General features: G+C 41.8%; 1 protein-coding gene across 2 annotated transcripts in view; it reads left to right on the top strand.

Annotated features, from left to right (window-relative positions):
• Nucleotides 1-21,665, top strand: part of LRP8 (LDL receptor related protein 8) — a 165,945-nt gene that overhangs the window by 91,305 nt on the left and 52,975 nt on the right. For both annotated transcript variants that reach the window (XM_017733478.1, XM_017733477.1), the window contains exon 2: nt 6,351-6,473. In XM_017733478.1, the coding sequence (XP_017588967.1) occupies nt 6,351-6,473 (123 nt within the window). The remainder of the gene's footprint in view (nt 1-6,350; nt 6,474-21,665) is intronic.

Here is a 21,665-nt window from a genome sequence, read left to right as displayed (position 1 = left end):
TCATTACTTCAAGGTGTCCTTAGTTGTCTGAAAATTAAAAGGATCTGATGATCCACATCCACTAGGATTTTCTGATATTTGGACTCTTGGATCTCTGTTGCCATTTTGTAGCTGCAAACCAGCACGTTCCTGGGATTCCCATGCTGAGGATTTGGCAGCAATGGCTGTGGCAGAGGTGCTGTGAGGGGTCAGGCTCCCAGCACACGGTGTTTGGATGCCTGAAGCAGAGAATTCAGCGCTGTGTGCCCACCTGCTGGGAGCAGGAAACCTCTCCGGGGGCGGGTTGTCCCACACTCCCTGTGACACTTCCTCCTTTGCAAAATCAACAGCAGGAACTGAGAGGACTCGGGCCGCAGATGTAGGTTAGGATTTTCAGATCTCCTTAAGACAACTAAGACATTCTTGGGTATAAAACCTGATCAAAGGATTGGGGATCAATAGCACAGATTCTTTTTGAAGGGCAGGGATGCTGTCAAAGTATGTGGTTAGGGCTCAGTCTCCTGCTCCAAGTGTTTTCTGAGTTAGGGAGTATATGTCGAGTTTGTGGTGAACATAACTTTGAATTAAATTTTTTTTTTAATTGTTTTCTTCTGTTACTGGGAATTTCTGTTTGGGAGTGGCATTTGCAATGTCCTGGTGGCTGTGTTTGTGATTCAGGAGCTGACTGAGGTTATCTGTCGAGTTTTGTGTAAACTCTCTTGAGCTGAATCAGGAGCACAGCCCTTACCTTTCTCTGGGAAGCAGAAAACCTCGTTGGGCCAAGGCAGTGATGGAGCTGGGATATGTTTTGCTCACTGTGAGACTGGATTGATAGAGGTCCTTAGGAGGTGCAGAGTGACCCATAATAATGATGTATTTTGTTCTGGGAGGAGCTGGCTGGTGTTCCATTACCCACTGAGCTGTGGTTGGCACCTCTCAGGGCAGACTGGTGCTGATGGGCTGTGTTTAAGCTCCTGAACTTGTGCAATGCTGCTTCTCCTCATATGGAGCCTTGTCAGTGGCTCTGATAAGCCACTGATCAAAGTTGCCATTGAAGCTTCCCAGCATGAAATGATACCCTGTTTTATGAATTTCAGTGTTTCTGGCCCACCATCATCTCTCCATTATCATGTCCTACAGGGTGTGCTGTTTTATTGCTGCAGAAGGATCACAGCAAAACTTCCATTGTAAGCTTTTTTACTTTATTTTGTTACATTTTTACAGCAGCTTGGGTGAAACTGTTTTCTGCAAGAAGACTGAATATTGGCTGCAAATGAGAGCAGATACACAGTTTGCTGGGAAGTCTGGTGTTGATTCAGAAGTTAAAATAGGAACAGGATCTGCATAAAGGAATGGGGGTAGTGGAACAAATTAAACCACTTTTCAATGAGTTCAGTGTCTGGGGTTTTTAATCCCTAATTGCCACCTTCCCTCTGCCATAAAGCCACCTTGGGATGAGATGCAGAGTCTGGGCAGTCCTGTCTGACTGGCAGCACATGGAGCAGATCAGCCCTGTGGCCGCTTTCTGCCCTTATCTCCCTCTGTGGAGCTGTGATTTTGATTGTTCTCTATTCAGCTCCCAGTTTTATGCAACTCGTGGGATTAGACTTATTTTCCACATCTTTCCCATCTTTTGGAATTGGTGGAAGTTGGCCAACAGTTGCTGAGGGGAGAAAATGGGGAGGGGGCACAGTTTGCAGGATCTTTGTGGGTTAACACTCAGGGATGATCTCATTGGCCTGGTTTTCTGTCTGGATACGCAACCCAGAGTTTGAACAAAACCCTTTGTCTTAAAGTCCTGTGTTCAGAGCATTATTACTATATAGGGTTCATTCTCTTATGGGGAAAAATACAAGCCCTTATTTTCAAGTGTCCTTTACAGGCAAGTTGTAATAAGAAAATATGCTTTTTTTATGTGCTTTTACATTACTGCTGCTGTTGAACAGCTACATAGAACTGTTGATGATAAGAGAGGAAATATGTTCATTCTGCTTTTCAGCTGTTGGTTTGGGGAAATCGGGAGTAGCAAGAAATGAAACTATTTTAGAGTTGGGTATTGCTTAATATTACAGATGTGTAAAATAGGAATAAACAAGTCATGAATTGGAAGTTTAATCACAAGGGGCCTGGTGTCTTACAAGGAGTAACTGAAAAGATGTACCTGCCTTGAAAAGCCTCTAAAACTGAGGCAAAACTTAAGTGAGCTTAAATGAAGTGACTGAGGGCAGTGGGAGGATGTTGGGGTTTATTAGAAAAAGGAAGAAAGAATAAGTCCTGGACTTTTCTGTTAGATTCAGATGTCTTGTTTGGGTTATGGTCAGGAAATTGATCTTTCAGAAGCAGGTATTTTTAGAAGTTGGAAGTCACATTTATATCATCCAGTCCCTGCTCCTAGCCAGTACAAGGCTTGTTCCTTTCAGTGTATATTTATTCCCTGAAGTCTAATTAAACATGTCCCCAGTCACTGCTTTTTTATGAATTCACTCTATAAATGTTCATGTTCTAAGCCACTCTCCCTGGGTTCTCTGCTTTTAATTTGCTGCAGGGATGACCCCATAATCCTTACTTGCCGTTCAGGATAAGAGATGTGAGTAATGGAACGGAAAAGGACATTTTGGAAAATGAGAGTCCATGTTGGATTTGATGCAGTTTTATTTAAAACTCAGCATGTTAGGGTATTTTTCAGTCACTGCTGGGTAATGTTGAAATCTTCTTTCTCTCTTCCCTTGCCTTTCTTTCTGGGAGAAGAGAAGCAGGAGTGACTGCATTTTACTAAGGCCTCCTTTGGAGAGCTGCCCAAGCCAGGGCTCGTTCCCTGTGGGAGCTGATCCCGTGGTCGCACAGGCACTGGTAGAGTTTCTGACAGATCTGTCCACATGCACATGTGGGAAAGGAAAAGCAGGAACTAAAGGCAAATGAGAAGCAAGAGTCAAAAGAGAGGCAGCCTCTTTGGTGTCACTGGTGCATCCGAGCAGGGGAGGAGATGAAAGGCTCTGCGCAGGCTTCGGGAGCCATCTCTCTTCTCGTTCCAGGTATCGGTTTGCACCCTGAGGAACAGAGGCTCGGGGGTGCTGTGACTACTCACTCTTGTTTGTTTATGTTCATTTGGAAGAGACATGTGAGTAGAGCTGCCTGGGCTGCTTACGGCAAAGGAAATGGATCTCAGGGGGACAATTAATTTTGCTTGACTATTTCTGAGCCAGGTGAGACCGTAAAATGAGCCTGTGTCCTCCCCATTGTCTAAAAGGGATGTGTTTATTTATTTTACATTTTCATGCACCACTGGCAAATTATGGTGTAAGCCTCAATGAATTATTGATAGAAGGAAGGTGTATAACATGGGAGATTAATAAAAAGAGTTATCAGACTTCAAAAAGAAAAAGGAAGGAAGAGAGAGAGAGCTGATATTTTAATTAACTGCTCCCTGCCTGCATTGTGATCCCAGAGACATAAGGATTGAGTGCCAGAAGGTAAATCTGGTTGGAAATAAAGTGATTCCAGTCTGGTATTAGAGGTGAGAAATGAGACAGTGCTTCAGTATTCTCGCAGTGTGAATAATCTGAGTTGCTGTTTGCAACAGAAAGTGGAGTTATTGGAATTGAGACAGTCTGCAGAGCTCTGACCCTGTGCTGGAGGGTAATAGTAATAAAAAATAATAGCAAATAAAAGATATTATTTAAAATATAAAAAACAAAAAGAAAAAAAAAATTAAAATAGCAGAAATAAATATAAGAATCACGAAAAGGTTTGAGCTCCTCCTCTCTTAATCCTGTTCCTTGAAGAGATTAGACAACTTAGATTCAAACAAAGGACCAAGCACTTTTGTATCCTGTGGGTTTATATCATGAGACTGTTGGACCTTCAGGAGGGTTTGGGGACATGATGACACTTCTGGATTCAGCCACTGCTGGTGAGTGGTTGTGCCCAGCTTCATTTTGCCGAAGGGAGGGAGCACATGGACACCTTCCAAGGGACACCCTGGGACTGGCAGTAGCGCTCTGCTGCCCCTTTTGTGAGCCCTGGCAAGGAACTGATTGTGGTGCATGAGAAGGAGCAGTGGCAGGGAAGGAACAAAGCCCTCGGTGCCACCATCTGCTGGGAGCAGGTTGGCCGTGCGAAGGGAGTGCCTGTGCCACTCCTCCCTGGAGCTGGCCCCTCACTCCTGAGCCCCCATGTCCCAAAAATAGTGTGAGACTGATGGCAAAAGGCGAGGTTTGTTTTGAGGCACAGTAGTAGTTTTGTTACTATTTGGATCTCTAGAGAGTAAGTTAAAAGACAGTTTTGCTGTGGAAAGCAAGGTATTAGGGCATTGAGAGAGCGAGTACAAAACAAAATACGTTTTAAAAACTAGGTTTCTAATGTCTCCAGCATTACACTGGTCTCTCCTTTCTGGATGAAACTGTGATTGTTTCATTTGTAGATGCCACAACCTTCCCCTAAGAGCAGAAAGCAACATTTTACCCAGTGAGCTTCCTAGCGAGCAGGAGAGTGCTCTCACGTCAGCTGTGCATGGGTGTCCTATCAGTATCAGCATTTCTGGCCATTAAATACATCGGAATCATTAAAACTTGCATCAAATACCCCAGAAGTGATGTGCAACAGCCAGTTTCACAAGCTTTGGATTTCTAAAAGGAGATATTCGGGAGAAAGTCTTTTCCCTCTGATAACAGATGTGCAAAGTCTTTGGACGATCCTTAGTATGACTGGTCTCTTGGAAAACTGTTGGTTTATATGGATTTTTTTTTATCCTATATTAGTTCATAATATGTTTTTGAATGGCTGAAGAGAAAATTGAGAATAGTTCTTTTTTTTTTTTTTTTTTTTTATTACATTTACCAGAATCTGGTTCATTTAGCAACAGAAGGGGAGTAAATGTATGTTCTCTTTATAAAGTGCATCCTGAGAGATTGTACAGCTGCTTAGTGGTGCTTTGCAGTGTTTTCCTGCTGGATGTCTGCTCAGGGAAGCTGCATGTTTTGTGTGCTAGAAAATGAATGCTTTATTTCAGCCATGTAGGTCTCTCCACTACCTTACACAGCAATGCTCCTTGTTTCCTGTGTGGGCACGTGAGTGATATTTAACATGACTCCCTTCTTGACAGCAGCTCATGTAGGAAAACAAGAAAGGAAAGTAAAAGATCAAACCCCGGAGGCTTATTTGTTGTGTTTAATGCTTTGAAAATGTTTGCTGGAAGAAGTATTGATGTAGCAATATGTGTGCATAAGACTTGTAAGAGGGAATGGCTTGTCAAGCCCAGGTCTCACTGTGGGGGCAGCTAAGCCACGGAACAGGTTGCCCAGGGAGGTTGTGCTGGCTCCATATTGGGGTTTTTTTCCTACCAGACTGGATAAAACACAGAACAGCCTGGTCTGACCTTAGAGCTGAGCCTGTCTTGAGCAGGAGGTTGGACGTGGTGACCTCCTGAGGTCCTTCATTACCTAAATTTTCCTGTGATCCTATTAGGTTGTGAGCAGCTTTGCAGGGGGAAGAGACAAATCTCCCTGCCAGCACTTCCTCTGTCAGTTGATGGCTAACAAAGGTAAATAACAGTTAGCCAGAGAGCATTTCACTTCAAGGTGGTGACACTGAGCCCCAGCCCTTGCTCAGGAGTCAGCAGAAAAACCACTGAAGTCACCACTGCAAAAGCAGCGAGTGGTGGCCACATCAACATTGAGGCCTCAGCCTGAAGGGACCAAATATATGTAGAATTTTCTCTTTCTGCCGCAGTGGGAAGATGCTGACTAGAATTGCAGAGCATGTGGTGCTGCACCACTGGCACAGAGGAACAGACCAATTAACTGCTTGAGTTCATGTCTTGCATCTTTTTCAAGCCCTAGATTAATGCAAGCAAAGCAAAGAGCGTGGAGTGGTTGACATTTAATGAAATTAATGTTAGTGTTTGAAGGAGTGCTTCATGATCATCTACTGTGGTGACAGATATACTAACAAGCCATGAATAGATGGCATAGATAGAAACATTATTATTTAGATCATAGTACTCGAAAGGTGATACTTGTTTGTCTTGCCTGTCTGTAAATCATGCAGCATGCTTTCAGTTCCATGAAGGCAGCAGCTTTTTTTAGTAAAAGCCTTAGAAAATTATTTTGAAAAATATCATCCCTGTTTTTTGAGTGGCTGGAAAAAGACATAGAAGGGTGAATCTTTGTCAAATAATGGAGGGGTAAGAGTTCTAGTGAGAAGAAACACCCATCTATGATATATGTGGGATTCCATCATGAAGAAGCTATGTTGAATGTGAAACAAATCCTGTTAGTACAGGGCAATCCATATCTTCCTTGGTGGGGTTGGGTGCAATGGAGATCTTCTGCACTGTTTATATTCATGCCAAGTACTTTCTTCTTTTCTTGCAGCAAAGAAAACTTGTGCTGAGTCAGATTTCACTTGTGACAATGGGCACTGCATCCCAGCCAGGTGGAAATGTGATGGCGAAGAAGAATGTCCCGACGGGTCAGATGAATCAGAAGCAGCATGCAGTGAGTAGCAGTGGTGTTTCTCAGACACATTCTCTTATCAAAGCACAGAGAAACTGAAGCTGTTATTCCCAGCACTTGCAGGATGATCTGTCAATTTATGCTTCTGTTAGAACAAAAATTACAAACACAAAAGATTCAGGTCATTCAAATCACACGGTTTACAAACTTTCAAATGTACCAGTTTTCCAGACTACGATACAGGCAGTGCTGTCTAGTCTGAATTTCTGTCTGCAGGGGAATTGTAAACATCTTGAGCTGTTTGTCAGGCTCATGATCAGCAGCAGTGTGAGAAGTGTCATACTCACCTGGGATCAGGCTTTTTGGAAACTCAAGATTTGGTGTTTTGCATGGTAACATATTGGGATTTATCATCTCTGTAGACAGCACTTCTGTTATTACAGAGGAGCTTTGCAATGTTATAGCATTGCTCAATCTTCATTTTTTATTTTTCCTCTGAGAACAAATGAAAAAAGCAGCAAATGAAAGATGAGCAATGTAAAATAACTAAAGCAGAGAGTAAGCATGACAGATGTTACTGCAGGTAACACCCTTTAAAAACCCGGTAAGTAAAAAGAACATTCTTGGGTTTCATGTAGTGTGTTTTATCACGTACTTTTGAGGCGGCCCATTTGTGCTCCATTGTTCTAGAACTGTGAAGGGTTGTCTGATGTTGAGTTGAAGGGAATACCAGGGATATTTTAATGAGAATACTAATATGTAGACTTTTATTTGTGTGCTTACTTACATCTGCAGGTTTGTTCTTGCCAGAGCAAGAAACTAGTACAGGCCATTCTATTGAATTTCCAGGCATGTACTTCACAAATATTCCCATGAGTCAGAAGCAGTGTTGGAGGAAGTATTTTATCAGATCTCACCAGAATGGGCTACACAGAGGACTTCAAAATCAACCATACTTTTTATTTTTAATCCTAGTACCAGTCCTACTTTCTCCCTAATTAAGGGAGATGAATGCGCTTCTCTTGCATAAAATGAATTGAATCATTTTTGCAGCCGCATACAGGCTACAGAAAAAATTACCTCAATAAATACATTAACATTTGTGCACTGTATTTGTTGGTCTTTCACCCTGCATCCTCCTTAGTTAAAAGCTGTCTCATTAATGCTACTTCTACCACCTGATTGTCTGGAGGGGGACTGAATAACTAAGCAGCTTCATTTGCTGCAGTCTCTGCCTGCAAATCTCACGTCAGAGGCCGTAGCACAAGCTGTGGATAGGCCATGCAGCACTGAGATCCCTGATGATTTCTGTTAATCATCTTCCATTCCTTTTTTACCCATTTCACCTTTCATTTTTTCCACCACTTATTTCATCCTCTGGGGAAATCAGCCTTAAATCTTAAATATCACAAAAGAAGCTTGACCTGAGCCTCAGATTGTTACCATACGGGACTGCTGTCCTCAGAGGAAAGTAATTTGTTCAGATTTTTGTGATTTTTTTTCTTCATTTTTTAATCTTTTTTTTCCCCCTACTTGAAACTTTCTAAGAGATCAAAGTCTGCCTTTCTCTGGTGGTTCTTCAGTTCAGAAAAATAGACGGCCCATGAAACATCTTCCTGCAACACAGGAAGAAGTTTGTTCTGTTCTCTGGTCTCTGAGTAACAGATGAATCAGCAATTCCTAGTGAAAGTGGCAGCACCTGTATGGATCGATTCTTCATTTGTTTTTTTAGATACAAGTGCTTTGAGGCCAGCCCAAAGACTATAGCATATAACTCTACCATACTTTACTGGTTTATATCTCTATCAGGCAGATTTACTGTGCTTTGCCTCAAAATAAGATATTTAGGTTTTCTTATGGGTTTTAGCCAAAACAGACCAATTTTTGTGTGGTGGATACATGGATCTGGGTCTTGACATTCACAGGGTATTTGATAGAAGCCTATGTCTGACTTGTGGCTATCTCACAAGAGAAATCAGTGTTTCTGTCCATACCAGTTAAAAGCTTGCCTTTGAATCTTAAAAATATCTGCAGCTAGAATTTTGGAACTTGACTTTTCTAGGATTATTCAGATCTGAAGTTCACACTTAATCAAAGATCAAGTAGTTTTAATCTTATGTCTGTTGGTATATATAGGCTTTAATTTTCTTTAATTTGTAGGGACATTCTTTCCAGATGTTTTGTATCCTTGTCAAAGTATTTGTCATCTCAAGGGCTGATCCAATCTGCTTTGTGAGGACACAGATTCAGCCTGGTAACATGTCACCCAGTGCTAGTCAGGGAATAACTTCACACACGTTTGCAGCTCTTCCTGCCACTGCTGGCCAAGAATGCAGTGAGCTACAAACCCAGCAGACTATTACAGAAACTGTTAAAGAAACTATTAAAGACTATTAAAGAGTGATGGGCTTTCCTTGTAGTTTGGCCCATTACTGTAAAAGGCCTGACTCTTCATCTGTGTACATGTTATTTAAGATGAGGCTGTAATGACAGACAGAAAATGTAGTGATGGGCAAAATGTATAGATAGACATTCCTGTATGGTCCTTCCCTCCAGTCCCATCTTCTTTCTCCCTGATGAAGTCAATGCTGCACTCATTTTCCTGCTTAGAAATGCAGCACAACCTGTGGAGGGGCCTGCCCTGCAGAGCTTCCCTAGGGAAGGGGCAGGTTGGGAAGTAAGAGATTTCTCACCTCTGTTAAGATCAAACTGCTTTATAAAATCAATGGCTTTTAGACAGGCCACATAACTACCAGCCAGCACCTCTGCCAGGATCCGGGGTTATTCTTCAGTTAATGCAACACTGGGACATTGTCCATAGTCCATTCTAGCCAGGGAATTTAAGAGCATTGACAATGCTGACTGTTGCATTTTAGGAGTACTTCCAGCTTAGAATGTGGTGAAAACAAGGCTGTTCCTTTCAGCATCTAGCCACCTGCTAAATGGCTTTTTATTTTCTGAATGCTTTTGTGGTGTGTTTTTAAATACAATTTGTGCTCTCTTATTGGTAGTTAGGGATGTCGTGTCCCCATCTCTTATACTTGATTAAAGGTAACAGTTTGTGGAGTTTGGTTTGGTTGTTTTGGTTTTGTTTTTTTTTTTTTACAGAACCAAAATTGTACTTTACTTTTACTGTTTCCCTAATCATTGAAGTTGCTCAGCTTTGTACCTAACAATATCCTCTCCAGGGATCTTACACATTTCCAGGTGTTCAGGACAGCAGGACCTGTGTTGGATAGGTGAGATGGCATCACAGCTGGCCTGATTTCTGCTGGACCTGTGATGTCTGCACCTTTTCTGCTATTCATGCAATTATTATTTTTCTAACTGTTTTCTTCAAGCCACTGAATGTGTCTGGGAGTGGTGGCTTTAAGGGTATCTCCTGAGTCCCACTGAATCCTCAGCTGGTGAAAACTCTAGGACTTCTCCCTGTTGTGGGTTTTGGTGCTAGTTGGAGGTTGATTTGTTTCTAGCATGGACTGATTTTAGAGGAGATGGTTATCCAGGCTTTTGTTTTCAAATGTTTTGAAATGGGTCATTGTGAAAAAGAAACTGCTTAAATTTCTTCATTTTTCTTCAAGACAGGTCTCTGGCACCTGCAGGAGATTTTTGGTAGCTTACAGTACTCTACATTGGAGAGCCCACCGTATCCAGAGCCTTGGCCCTATTTTTCATTACTCTCACTAAAAGCAGCCCAGCGTGGCTTGGTGATGCCCTGGGGCTGTGGTGCAGCCACTGCTGATATACACAGGCTCTGCTTATGTGTATGGAAAGATTCCTCACCTTTTCCTTACCCAGTTTGTTGCAGCTGAGAGAGGGGGAAGGGAAGTCATTTTTCTGACTGAGCTAACAGAGACCTCCAGCAAAATGAATGTTATCTACCTAATGCTGTTCCAGCACAGGTACTGAATCATTCTGCTTTTTATACAAAAAGGAAATTTTAAATTTCCCTCTGAAGGATTTAGATTATTTAATCAGTGACTTAAGCAAAAAAAAAATCTCTAGAGAAAACCAAAAGCAAATGCTAACAATCAGTAACAGCACTGATGGGAACACAAATTAAAGGGATAGAGCAAGTGAAAATCTAAGCTGGCAAACTCTTGCCTTAGGACATTGTATATGTAATGAGATTGAGGAATGCGAGCATAAACTCACCACTTACTTCTTTTTCAGATATGTGACATTCTCCTGGTTAAGAGCAGAAATTATTGTACAGAAAGGTACAGGGTGTTAGAGTGTAGGGTGTTAAGAGGAAGAAAAAGAGACTGGGAAACCTTAATTCATATTGCATTTAATAGGGGAATGATTTAGTAGGGCAGGTTTAATAAGCAGCAGTTCTGGAAATAGGTTTTAAAATAGAAGTGGAATATAAAATCAAACCCTGAATGTTGGTTCGAAATACAGCACCAGTTCATGCAGTTCTTTCGTATTTTGAAGTACATGTCATGAGTTGTTCAGGGAGATGTATCCAAACTTGACAGTTATATTTTTAAGGGGTATTTTCCATGGTCCCAGGCGCTCTGTGTGCTGCTGCTGTGTGTGCTGATCTCTTACAGTGCTGGTCAGTTCTGCCCTCATTTCCTATTAAGTTGCCCAGATGTAAAGTCCTGTTGTTGGTAGCATTGATGGTATCGTTCACCCCCAAATGCACAATCCTCTCCCAGCTCTCCGTTCAGCCCGAAGGATATTACGTCTCTATTATTCTTCTTTGATGCAGATCTCCTGCATGACTGAGTGGGTTTGGTGACATTACTGTGCTTTTGTGGAAAAAGACTCAATAAACTGTTCCCTGCCCTTGGAGAATTTTTCCTGGAGAAGGGGTGGAGTGTCTCTTTCACGGCATCACATACACTGGGCCATTGAATTCAAGTAGCAAAAGAAAAAACTAGGCCAGATCAGCCAGGCACAGCCACATACCCAGTTTGAGGACCTGGGGCAGTAACATAAAGCTTTTTTTTTTTTACTTTTTTTCCCCCAAGGTTAAGAGCAGATCTGTGGGTATAAATGTGATAAGATGCTGGGGGGTTGCAAATGCAGTGGAACATGTAAATTAAGGACTATTCTGTTGGAATAATCTGTTAGAGATCATTCAGGGAATTGAATACGGTGATGTTAATGCCAGATGTACAGGTGTGCATTTTAACAACACTCCCACTGCACTAACTGGCTACAGCCAGCATAAAATACAGCACTGTCGCCCTGTCACTGTCCCTGCTGGGCCTTTGGGAGCACTGCTGACTTGCAGCAGCTGAGGACCCCATCTGTAAAGCAAATATAGGACAAGGCACTGGGTGTGGAAACACTTCTAGAGCCACAGGATCCTCCCAGAGACAAGGTGCGAAAGTGGCAGTCTCATTTTCCAGGTGCCCAGACTGGTTTGTAGGGCTAGTGATGAAAGCTTTGATTTGTCAATGTGATCAAATTTATTGAGACAGAATAAAATGAAAACAGCCATGATCATCTCTCTATGAAGTCATGGAATAATTTAAGACAGAGGTTCATAATTTGTGATCTCTGGGGGTCATCTAGTCCAATATCCTGCTTAAAGTGGACCCCTGTCCTCATGTTTGACCACCCTTATTAATGAAAAAAATCCCTTCATCTTGACAGACTCCTTTGTTGCAGCACATGTCTGTCACCTCCCATCCTGTCACTCTGCACCTCTGAGAGCAGTCTGGCTCCATCTTCACTATTCCCTCCCATTCTGTAGTTGAAGGCAGCAATGATATCTTCCTTTAGCTTTCTCTTCTGTTGGCCAAACAAGTGCTGGTCCCTCAACCTCTCCTTGTTTGTAGTCTCTCATTTCAGATTATTTTGTCAGATAATTGGCAATGATGCAATTCTGTAATCAGGATACAGTTTTTGCTTTGTTCACTCACCTCTGTTAAACCTTTATCACATCCAAAATATAACTTAAACATTAATTCATTTCACTGGTTTTACGATGCCACTTGGCTTCCAGGTCTGCTTTGCAGAGGGTTCCATGCTCCTGAGAACTCCTTTTCCATGGGAATGTTTAACAGTAGAGATGAACAAGACTTTTTGAGGTCAGTCAGCAGACCAGTAGTTGCCTGGGCATAGTGGCTTACAGTCCCTTTTATTCGAAGTGTGTATGATTCTTCTAATTCTCACAAATGTGCCTTTACCCCTGACTGAACCATCCCATCTCAGCCCAGTGCTTCCCAAGTGCCTCCGGATCCATAACCACTGCACCTGCCTGGAATGCCTCCAGGTGTGTCCTGACTGAGCAACCCCAAGTCAACCTCAATATCCCAAAGGACACAAAACTGCGGGGACTAACATGAGAAGTCTTTGACAAAGTAAGGAATCAAATCCAGTTTTTCTGGCATCCTGTTCCTTTTCTTGAAGTGTGAAATTATTCTTCTTACATCAAAGGAAATTCAGCGAACTCAAAGCCGAGCAGTTTATCCCCAGTAGTGGGATAACTTTGTCTGTGACTCGTGGGCAGTGAATTACATCTCCTTTTTGATGATTACATGGCTGTGGTGATCTCAGCATTTTACTTACCTAAAGATGTAAATGAATTTAGGATTTGTAATGATTGTGCTCCAATTCTAACAGTGCTGAAAAGTTTTAAGTAATACCTATACAAAATATGTTTTTTCTTTAAGGGAATGTGTTTAGAGCTTAAGTCTCAGCAGTGACCTTTGCAGAGGGCTGACCAAGTTCTGTAGGAAAACCAATCGAAAAAACCTTCTAGGTCTGTTCTGATGTTTGTACTGTTCCATTCTTGAGCAGTGTTATCTTGTGGGGGAGTCACTTTTTCATGTAGCATTGTCTGCTTGGACATTTGCAGTGTTTCCATCCCCCAGATGGATTTTGAGCTTTTGCTTGTTGATGGCTACAAAGTTTAAACACCAGCATTTAAACATTTTCCCTATTGGTCTAATGTGTTCATGCAGTTCATAGACAGGAGTGGTCATAAAAGAGTTGGATACTGCCTTTTTATGGCTACAATTAATCTTGCAGTTATTTCAATAGGAGAGAATAACAGGATAATGAAAGTTCAGTGTGAGAAGCTCTTGTATGTGTAATTATTTAACAGGCTATAAATATTGAACTACTAAAAACTTTAAAGGTTTTCAGAAATCTCAAGTAGCTTTTCATTGCTTAGTGCTTTTTTTTCCCCATTTTCTTGCTACTTGCTTTCTGAAATTCAGATTACCTAATTTTTATATTTATATTTTTGTTTGTTTATTGAGGGAAGGATCCAGGAATCACAGTTGTTTAACTATTATGGCTGATGTGGAAAGGAAATAATTTCTGGGAATCAAAGGCAAAACATAATTTGAAAATTGAAATGTTTTAACTGAATGAAGTAGTATGGCAGTACAAGAGCACAGGCAGCAAACCTTTTCTCCTTTTTTAAATGGGTGAATTATGGTGTGAGGAAAATAAGTGAATATCAAATGTCTTTATCTTAACGTTATTGACATTAAAATACCTTCTGCATTTTAGTATTATCATGAATTGTATGTTGAAGTTGTGTTTCCTTGTTCTACCACATTTTCTTTTATGGGTGTTTTTCCTCTCTTTCTCCATTCCTACAGTTGTAGGATCCTGTTTTCATTCAGGACAAACTCCCACTGAAATCTTTTGTGGTTTTAATAAGGGTCTCATGACACTCCATCCTGCTTCCTTTAGGATTAGGATCATGATTAAGACTGGTTTAATATGCAGTCTCTGAATGCTTTGGTAGATAATTTCTGTCATTTAAGCCTTGCACTGGAGATTTTTAATGCCTGCAATGCTTTCAGTGAGATTGTGCTCTGGGGTGAGGGTCACAGCCAGCACTGCCTGCTTGTGTGAGGGTGGTGTGGATCCTCCCTGTGCCTTTGTGGGATGCAGTGAGAGCCTTAACCAAGGCTTGGTTTTAGCAGTAGCTACAGCCTCCTTTCTAGGGACACTATATTCGTGACTGTATTTGAAGTGACCCTTTTTGACTTATGTTCTGACATACTAAAGCACATTACAAATCCTTTGCATTAAAATGCAGAGAACTGAGTAGCTTCATTAGAGCACACGTTGGGCTCATGCCAATTATTGCACCCTTTTTCTGGCCTATGCTGCAAGGTCATCATCTTACCCTGTCACTGGAGCTCTGTAACTTGTGTGAGACTGTGAATTCTCTGTTATGGCAGAGGCTGCAAACATAACCACACTTGTCTCTTTTTTTTTTTTCCTGTACAGGGATTATTAACAAAGGTAGCGTGTTTGACCATCAGTGATTTCATTTCTAGCCACTGTGTGTGCTTTCATGTGTGTAAAATGATACATGTGTATTGAGAAATGCACATATACACACACAGAAAAGAACAAGAGGTCATTCAAGTATTTCACCAGGTATATCAGCCCCGTGTGGATTGTGACTGAGAAATAGCAATTAACATACTGAATTCCACTGGAATTTATGCTGCTGCTTCACAATTCCTGCCTCTAGACATGTTGGCAAGTGTCAAACTTGGAGCTGAGTTGTGAGAACCAGCAGGGATATTTGTAATGAAGTCAAGGTGTAGGTAGTAAGGGAAAGTCTTTTCTTTCCAGCCACAGGTCTACACACCAGTGTTCTTGTGCAACAGCCTGAACACACTCAATTAAAATTGCCATCTAAGCTGCCTGTTTTATCCTCTAAAAAAAACAGGTGGGGGTTTCTTTGTACGTGTATATAAAAGATGGAATGGTCATTCTGAGATAAGAAACACAATTATTTAATAGTAGCAGAGCCTTTTCAGACTTACTTTCTTTTGCACATAAGAGGATGAGGACATACTAGAATTTATTAAATCTGGATTTGTCTACTGAATCCTTTTTTTTGCTCTGAAGTCTTCATGTGCTGTAGGTTCCATTGAGCAGCATTTCACTTCTCAACACCTTTAACACCTCAGAGTTGTCACTTTAGTATGGAAAAAAAAATATCTCTCTTTGGTACGAGCCTGGATCTTGGTGCAGTGATCTCCTCACTGTGGCCATGCAGGTGCTGCCAGGAATGGTGTGGGATGGCCTCCCTGCAGCTCCTGTGGCTGCTGGAGGTGGCCTGACGTGGGCTGGGACACTGCACTCCATTTTTCCTTTATGATAGGAAGTTTTGGGAAGTCCTGAATGCTGTTTGTTATAGTCAGTCCTTTGGCAGAACAGAGAGGAGACACTGTCCTGGCAGATACAAGGTGAAATACCAATGTTGCACCGTACTCAGGCAAGCTTTTAATTTTACTTTTAAAAGTACAGACATCAGGAAGCGGAAAAAGTGTTTTACAGTTAATTCTGGCAGTGTCCTGGAAACTTGTATAATTTTTCTTTCTGTGATTTTATCACTCATCTTGGCAGGTTTCATTATGTTTGCTCATCGAGGGACCTTTTGTGCCTTTATTTTCCCTTGTGACAAGGAGCACTTTTGCGACCATAATCTCTTTTACAAATGGGTCTTGTCTCAATGCTGCTCAGCTCCTTTATCCTTTGTACAGTTTTGTCCCCCTAGCGTTCTGTGGGGCTTTTTCCTCCCTGTTTTGATTAGAATTGGAATAATCTCTGTGAACAAGAGAAAGAAAGTGAGCCTGGGAGGAAGGAAAATGAAAGAGCAGCTGCTGATACGGAGGCTCGGAGACCCCCTCGGGGGATGCTGGACTCACAGCCACAGCCAAGAGCCTCGAGAAGGGGCTGTGTGTTCGTGGCTGTGTGGAACCAGCTGCTCCTGATGGAGCCTGGCGGGTGGTCTGTGAGCATTCCCTCTTCCCAGTGCCAGGGTTAGCCAGGGAATGAAAGGGAAGGAGCCACAGGAACCCCCGGTCTCATTTGTACTTGAGCATCTCCAGGAGTGGAGCTGCCTCCACAGGGCCTGATCTCCCCTGAAGTGTTTATTGGTGCTTATGTGCCTGTCCCGGGCTGGCATGGACAGCAGAGCACCCGCTGTGCTGACAAAAAACCAGGGAAAAGGTGGTGACTATTCCATTAATAGCCTGGCATGCTTGGTAATTCCAATTCTGGACTTTTCCCTATGACTCTGAAACCTTTGACCTTGTTTTAATGATATTCCAGCTTTTCAGAGGAGGAACTGAAAAGTTGTTCTGCTTATCAGGTACCTGTAAGTACAACTACTGCTGTTTAATTTTTAAAAATATTTGATTGCTGGCATGCTTCAGGGACAGGTTGCTTCAGCTGAAAATGACTGGGAAGAAATCAAGATAACAAGCTATTGGTAAGATTTTTCTAATCTCTTGATTTCCCAGAGTGCACCAAGCTTTTGTATAGTGTATGCAAAATGAAAAAATCCACCCTGTAATAGTAGATTTAATTAAGTGAATCTGTGAGGAAAAATTAAAGTGGGCTTTGGAAGAGGTAAGTCAAATACCTCAACTATTGTATCTCTAGTCAGATACAATGTTTTGGTTTTTACAAAGGAAAAGCATGTCCAAGCTTCTAGTAGGGCTTTTGATTATTTTAATCAATGGTTTCTTTCCAGCTTGCACAATATGTTTACTTCTAAGAAACAGCAATGCTGTGGAAGATCACAATAGAACAATCTATGTTTTTTCTCATAATTAAAGTTCTATTCTGTTTCCATAATTACCTGTTATCTGATGTGAAACCTGGAGAAATGGTTCCTGATTCATTATATTCAAGCCAGACAGTGAACTAAATGGCTTTTAAGGGATCAAAGAAACACTGTCACCCTTAAAATCACATTTTTAAGTTCCTTTTTGCACATAACTTCTCTACTACAAGCCCATTGTAAATTGTTCTTCTGTCCAATAACCACCAAGCACTTAAACCACCAATTTTAATCATGATTTGTGATTTCAGCACCAAGAGGTGCTTCAGAAAAGCAGATCCAACACGGGTCCTGTAATAGCAGTCCTAGTTTCCTTTGTAATTAAGTGATTGTGTTTGCAATGTAATTAAGTAATTGTGTTTGCAGCAGGGCATTGCTGAAGCCAGTGGGGTTCTGCCCAGGCTGTGCAGCTGCCTTCTGGCGCAGAGCTTATGGCTGTGCTGAGGTTACAGGGGGCTGGCAGAGGGATTTGGTATCAGAACAGTCTCGAGAGAAGCAAGAAGACCAATGAAACTGAGGAGTAGCAGGAGGAGTGGAACAGAGATTACAGTGAGGTCAGAGGGGTCCCTCATCTGATGCCAGGCATGGCTTCAGTGTTACCCTTCATACACAGAGATGATTGTATTAACATAGTTAAGGTTCGTTTGGCAAAGGCAGCCTCTGAAGGTGGGTTTGAAGGAAGAGCATGACCAAGAAATATGGGAGGATGCCCTGTGCAAAGGGCAGGGTGAGCAGCACTTGGGGTAGTCAGCAGCACTTCAGGTAGGAGGGTGAGGGGAAGGGGTAGGAGAAGCAGGAGTCTGGTGCCAGTGGAGCAGCACACCTGGTTCTGCCCTCCATGCTGAGGCAGCGGTAGAAAATTAAGATATCGGTGTGTGGTTCTCAGGGGACTTGCAGGACATCTTGCCATAAAGTCCTGGAGCTGCAGGTCTGGCAGTCAAGAACCCTGGGTTTGTTTTGGCTCTGCTGCTGCCTTGTTATGGGGCCATCGGTGACTGAAGTTAAAAATGTCACCATCTGCAAAAGAAGAGGTGTCATTTTGTCAAGACTGCTCACAGAGGTGCTGCTGTGTCCTAACTGGGTGATTGGAGTATGTCTGATTATATTCCTCTTTGACAGATACCAGCTAATAATAGGGCTATAAACTGTGATTGGATTTTTCCATTGGATTAAAAGCTCTTAACTGTGGTACTCTTGTTGTTCTAATTTCTTGCCAGGTTTTTATATTAACTGAGTAAGAATTGAACACATGGGATATTTTAAGTTAATGGTTTCTCTTTCACAATCCCTTACTTAAATTTTTCATCCACAACTCTTTAGTAAGATATTTTCTTAAGTCGCTGTTTTCCAAGAAGTGAAGGTAAAGAGTAAAGCCTAGATGTTCACAAGTACACCAGGAAATATCTGTAGGATCCAGACTGAGACTTCTGAAAGATATTGTCGGTGTTTAAATGCACCCCTTTGGATGCTTCAATGTAGGCAGCAGCTTCTAAGCTGAATGCTCTAAATTAATGGATTCTAGGAAGCAATTCCTTTTGCACACTTTCCTTCTGTAGTGGTAGCTGGAAGGGGGGCATCTGGCCATGCCTGTGCTTTGATAACGTGTACATGCATCAGTATCAGATTGTGAAATATCAGATTTCATTCAGTGAAAGCAGTGAGGTGCACAGGCTCTGAGAAAAACTGAGCTTAAGCAACCTCTTCAAAACCATCTGTGTGAAAGTTTAAAAAAAAAAAAGTGGGATTTTTTAATCTGTGTAGCCTTTAGGCACAGATCATTCTCCCATATGTGCTCTCAGATTTTGCCTCTTGCTGTTCTACTGCCTGCTGTAGCTGGATTTTATTGTCCTGAAATTTAAAGGTCACTGTTGTTACTTCCAGCTGCTGTTGGACTGGGAGCATGGATTTTTGGGTTGTCGAGAAGTCAGCCCATCATTGCAGAATGATGTTGTCTCAGTACCGGTCATGCTCCATTGCTTAGTGTGTCTTGAGCCATTCCTTGTTATGTTTTGTGAGCTGGTAATCTTGATTGAAAAGGTTTAAAGAGAAGTATTTAAGCAGAAGTGTGTATCAGAATTTTGGAGAAAATGGAGAATTTTCATTGTTCTTCTTTTTCCTTCCTTTCATTGTTACACTGTGCTGGTGTAAACATTATACCTTGTTTTATTTGAAATGCGGAATTGTCCTTTGAAATGGTATTTGGAATGAAAACCAGAAGAAGTAACAGATCTAAACTGCTGGTGGCCTCAGATTGGTGGTGGCCTGAATTCTGAGCACAGTTTGAGTCCTAATGCACAAGATTTTCTGTTTATTTAATAGCAGCCGTTGCACTGTGCTTGTGCATAACAACTCTATCCACCCCCCTGAGTTCTGTATTACAGTTTCTTTCCACAAACTACTGAGCAAGGAATTTCCATGTGTTTCTGTTTTCTTTATGAGATTGGAGCCCATGATATTCTCAGCATATGGTATGAAATATTTATTATTGTTTTTAAAGGTTGGTTTTAGGAGACAGTCTGTGATGTGACTGCATTTAGTAACATAAATGAGAGTCCTTTTCTTTTTGCATATATTTAAGAAGCTATGAGGAGTTAGTCATGGTGAGTTCTAAATACCAGGGAGACGACCACTGTGAAAGCATTTCAAAGGGAAGAAGCTTGAAGCTATAGAATGATGTTTAGAAAGGGCCAATTTAAACTAAATAAAAATGTAATCCCTGCTATATATAATAAATGAAGAAGAAATCTCTAAAATTGTGTAAAATAATTAAAAGAAAAACATGTCTGGGATTCAGGTTCCTGCAAAAAGTGTATTCAATGACTATGTAAAATCAGGGAGGAACTTAAGAACTGTGGGGTCAATTCTTAATTTTATATAGCCTAACAACAATTTTGCATATTCTTCTCCTTCACTTGGATTTTTTTCATTCATCCTATGGTTCTGGTTTGGAAAAAGCTGTGTTTTTTTCCAGAGTGTAAAGCAGCTGCCACTGGAAGCTGTTGTGTAGCGTATGTTCCAGAAGGAGTGAATGTGTCCCTATCTGCTCATCAAATATTTTGAGAACAAGGGCTGATGTTTCTGGCTTTCAAGACACATTTTCTCTCCTCCTAAGCCAAATGAAAAATTTTCATAGTTCAAACCCACACATGTGCTGACTTACTTCCTCTGTACTGTAATTACTTAACCACTTTGCCAAACTCTAGAGATCTTCAGAGATCAAAACTGGCTGGATGGAGAGAGTGGAGAGGTTTGAGAGGGGGAGGAGGAACAGTAGCCTCAAGAGGGGTGGTTCAATGCATGGTTATGGCAGCCATGGATGACACATGCCAGTGCACACAACAATGGATGCACAAATCTGTCTTCAAAGAAACAATTACTACATGTGGAGCTCCAGCACATTGTGTAGAGTGCAGTGGTTGTCAGCTAAAACCAGTTTATGATCTGGAGAGACTGACTTGGTCAGCAGAGAGACTGGGCTGACCAAGTCATGTTGTTCTATTGATTGAAAGTCAGCAAGAGGACATCATGTCTTCCTCTGGAACAGGCTCACAGAATCTGTGTTTGCTTTTCTGTATAACCTGAGTCATTGAGAGCGGGCACTATTTCAAAGATATGCTGGAATCTGGATGCCAGGGTGGCTGGTAGGCTGGTTTTAGTATTTTGTGTGGCCTCCCAGTGTTATCTTTGTTGAAAATGCTAAAGTAATCAATACATTTGAACACTGTTACAAGCACACTTCTGCAGGCAGTCAATCGGGATATTGGTGCTATTTCAAACATCAGGAAAGGAGTATTTTATTTTGATGATTTTACATGGCTACTCTAGTTTTTGTTTGTGGTTTTTGTTGGGTTTGATTTTTTTAACCTAACAGAAAGAAGCACTCCTTAGGTATGCAGACATTTTTCATACTTCTGGTTGCTTTTTAGGGAGAATGCAAGAGAATATTTCCTTCACATTCTGAAGGTTATATTGGTTCAGCTCAGCCTTTGTATTAATTCCAGCCTGGGATCATGAGAAATGTGTGTTGCTCCAGGACTGAACTGTAATTGTGACATGGATCAAAATCTCTGCCAGGCTGTTCTTTCCCTCTCCTAAAGCAGATTAGCAGCCTGGCATCTGTTTTCTTTGGGGAAGATGGCAGAGATGCCCAGAGAGCAGAGGAGCTGCCTCACAGCTGCCTTTTGTGGAAGTGCCTGTGGTTGCCAGTTGTGCCATGTCCCTGATGTTGGCAGGCAGGGCTGGTGGCTGCTGGTTACTCTTGGCTTTGGTGTGATGCAGGGCTGGGCTGGTGCTTTGGGTCTTGAGGCAAAGCTCTTCAATCTGCCAGACCCTTTCCCCTTGAGCTCTGCATGTCTTCACTCCTGCAGTTGGCTGGTGGGAAAGACCTACATAAAGACAGCTCTGTCTCATTGTCAGAGGAGGTTTTGGAAAGGTTGGGCACTCTGAGTGCAGTTATTTAAAGTTCTGACATCAGAGTCCCTCAAGTCTTAGGTGGCTGTGTAGGAAATTACAGGTAACCTGCATAGGAAATGAGGTGTACTTTCAACCTGAATGTCATAAAAATTACTTTATCTAGACCAAGTGCAATCTTACCTACTATGCAGGTGACAGAACTTGGTCTCAGAGATCTATTCTGCTTCTTTTAGTTATGTTAGGTTGGAAAGAAC

Source organism: Corvus brachyrhynchos, unplaced genomic scaffold (genome assembly GCF_000691975.1).
Source record: "Corvus brachyrhynchos isolate BGI_N302 unplaced genomic scaffold, ASM69197v1 scaffold34, whole genome shotgun sequence".
Classification (NCBI taxonomy): domain Eukaryota; kingdom Metazoa; phylum Chordata; class Aves; order Passeriformes; family Corvidae; genus Corvus; species Corvus brachyrhynchos.
This window is presented reverse-complemented; position numbering and strand designations above follow the sequence as displayed.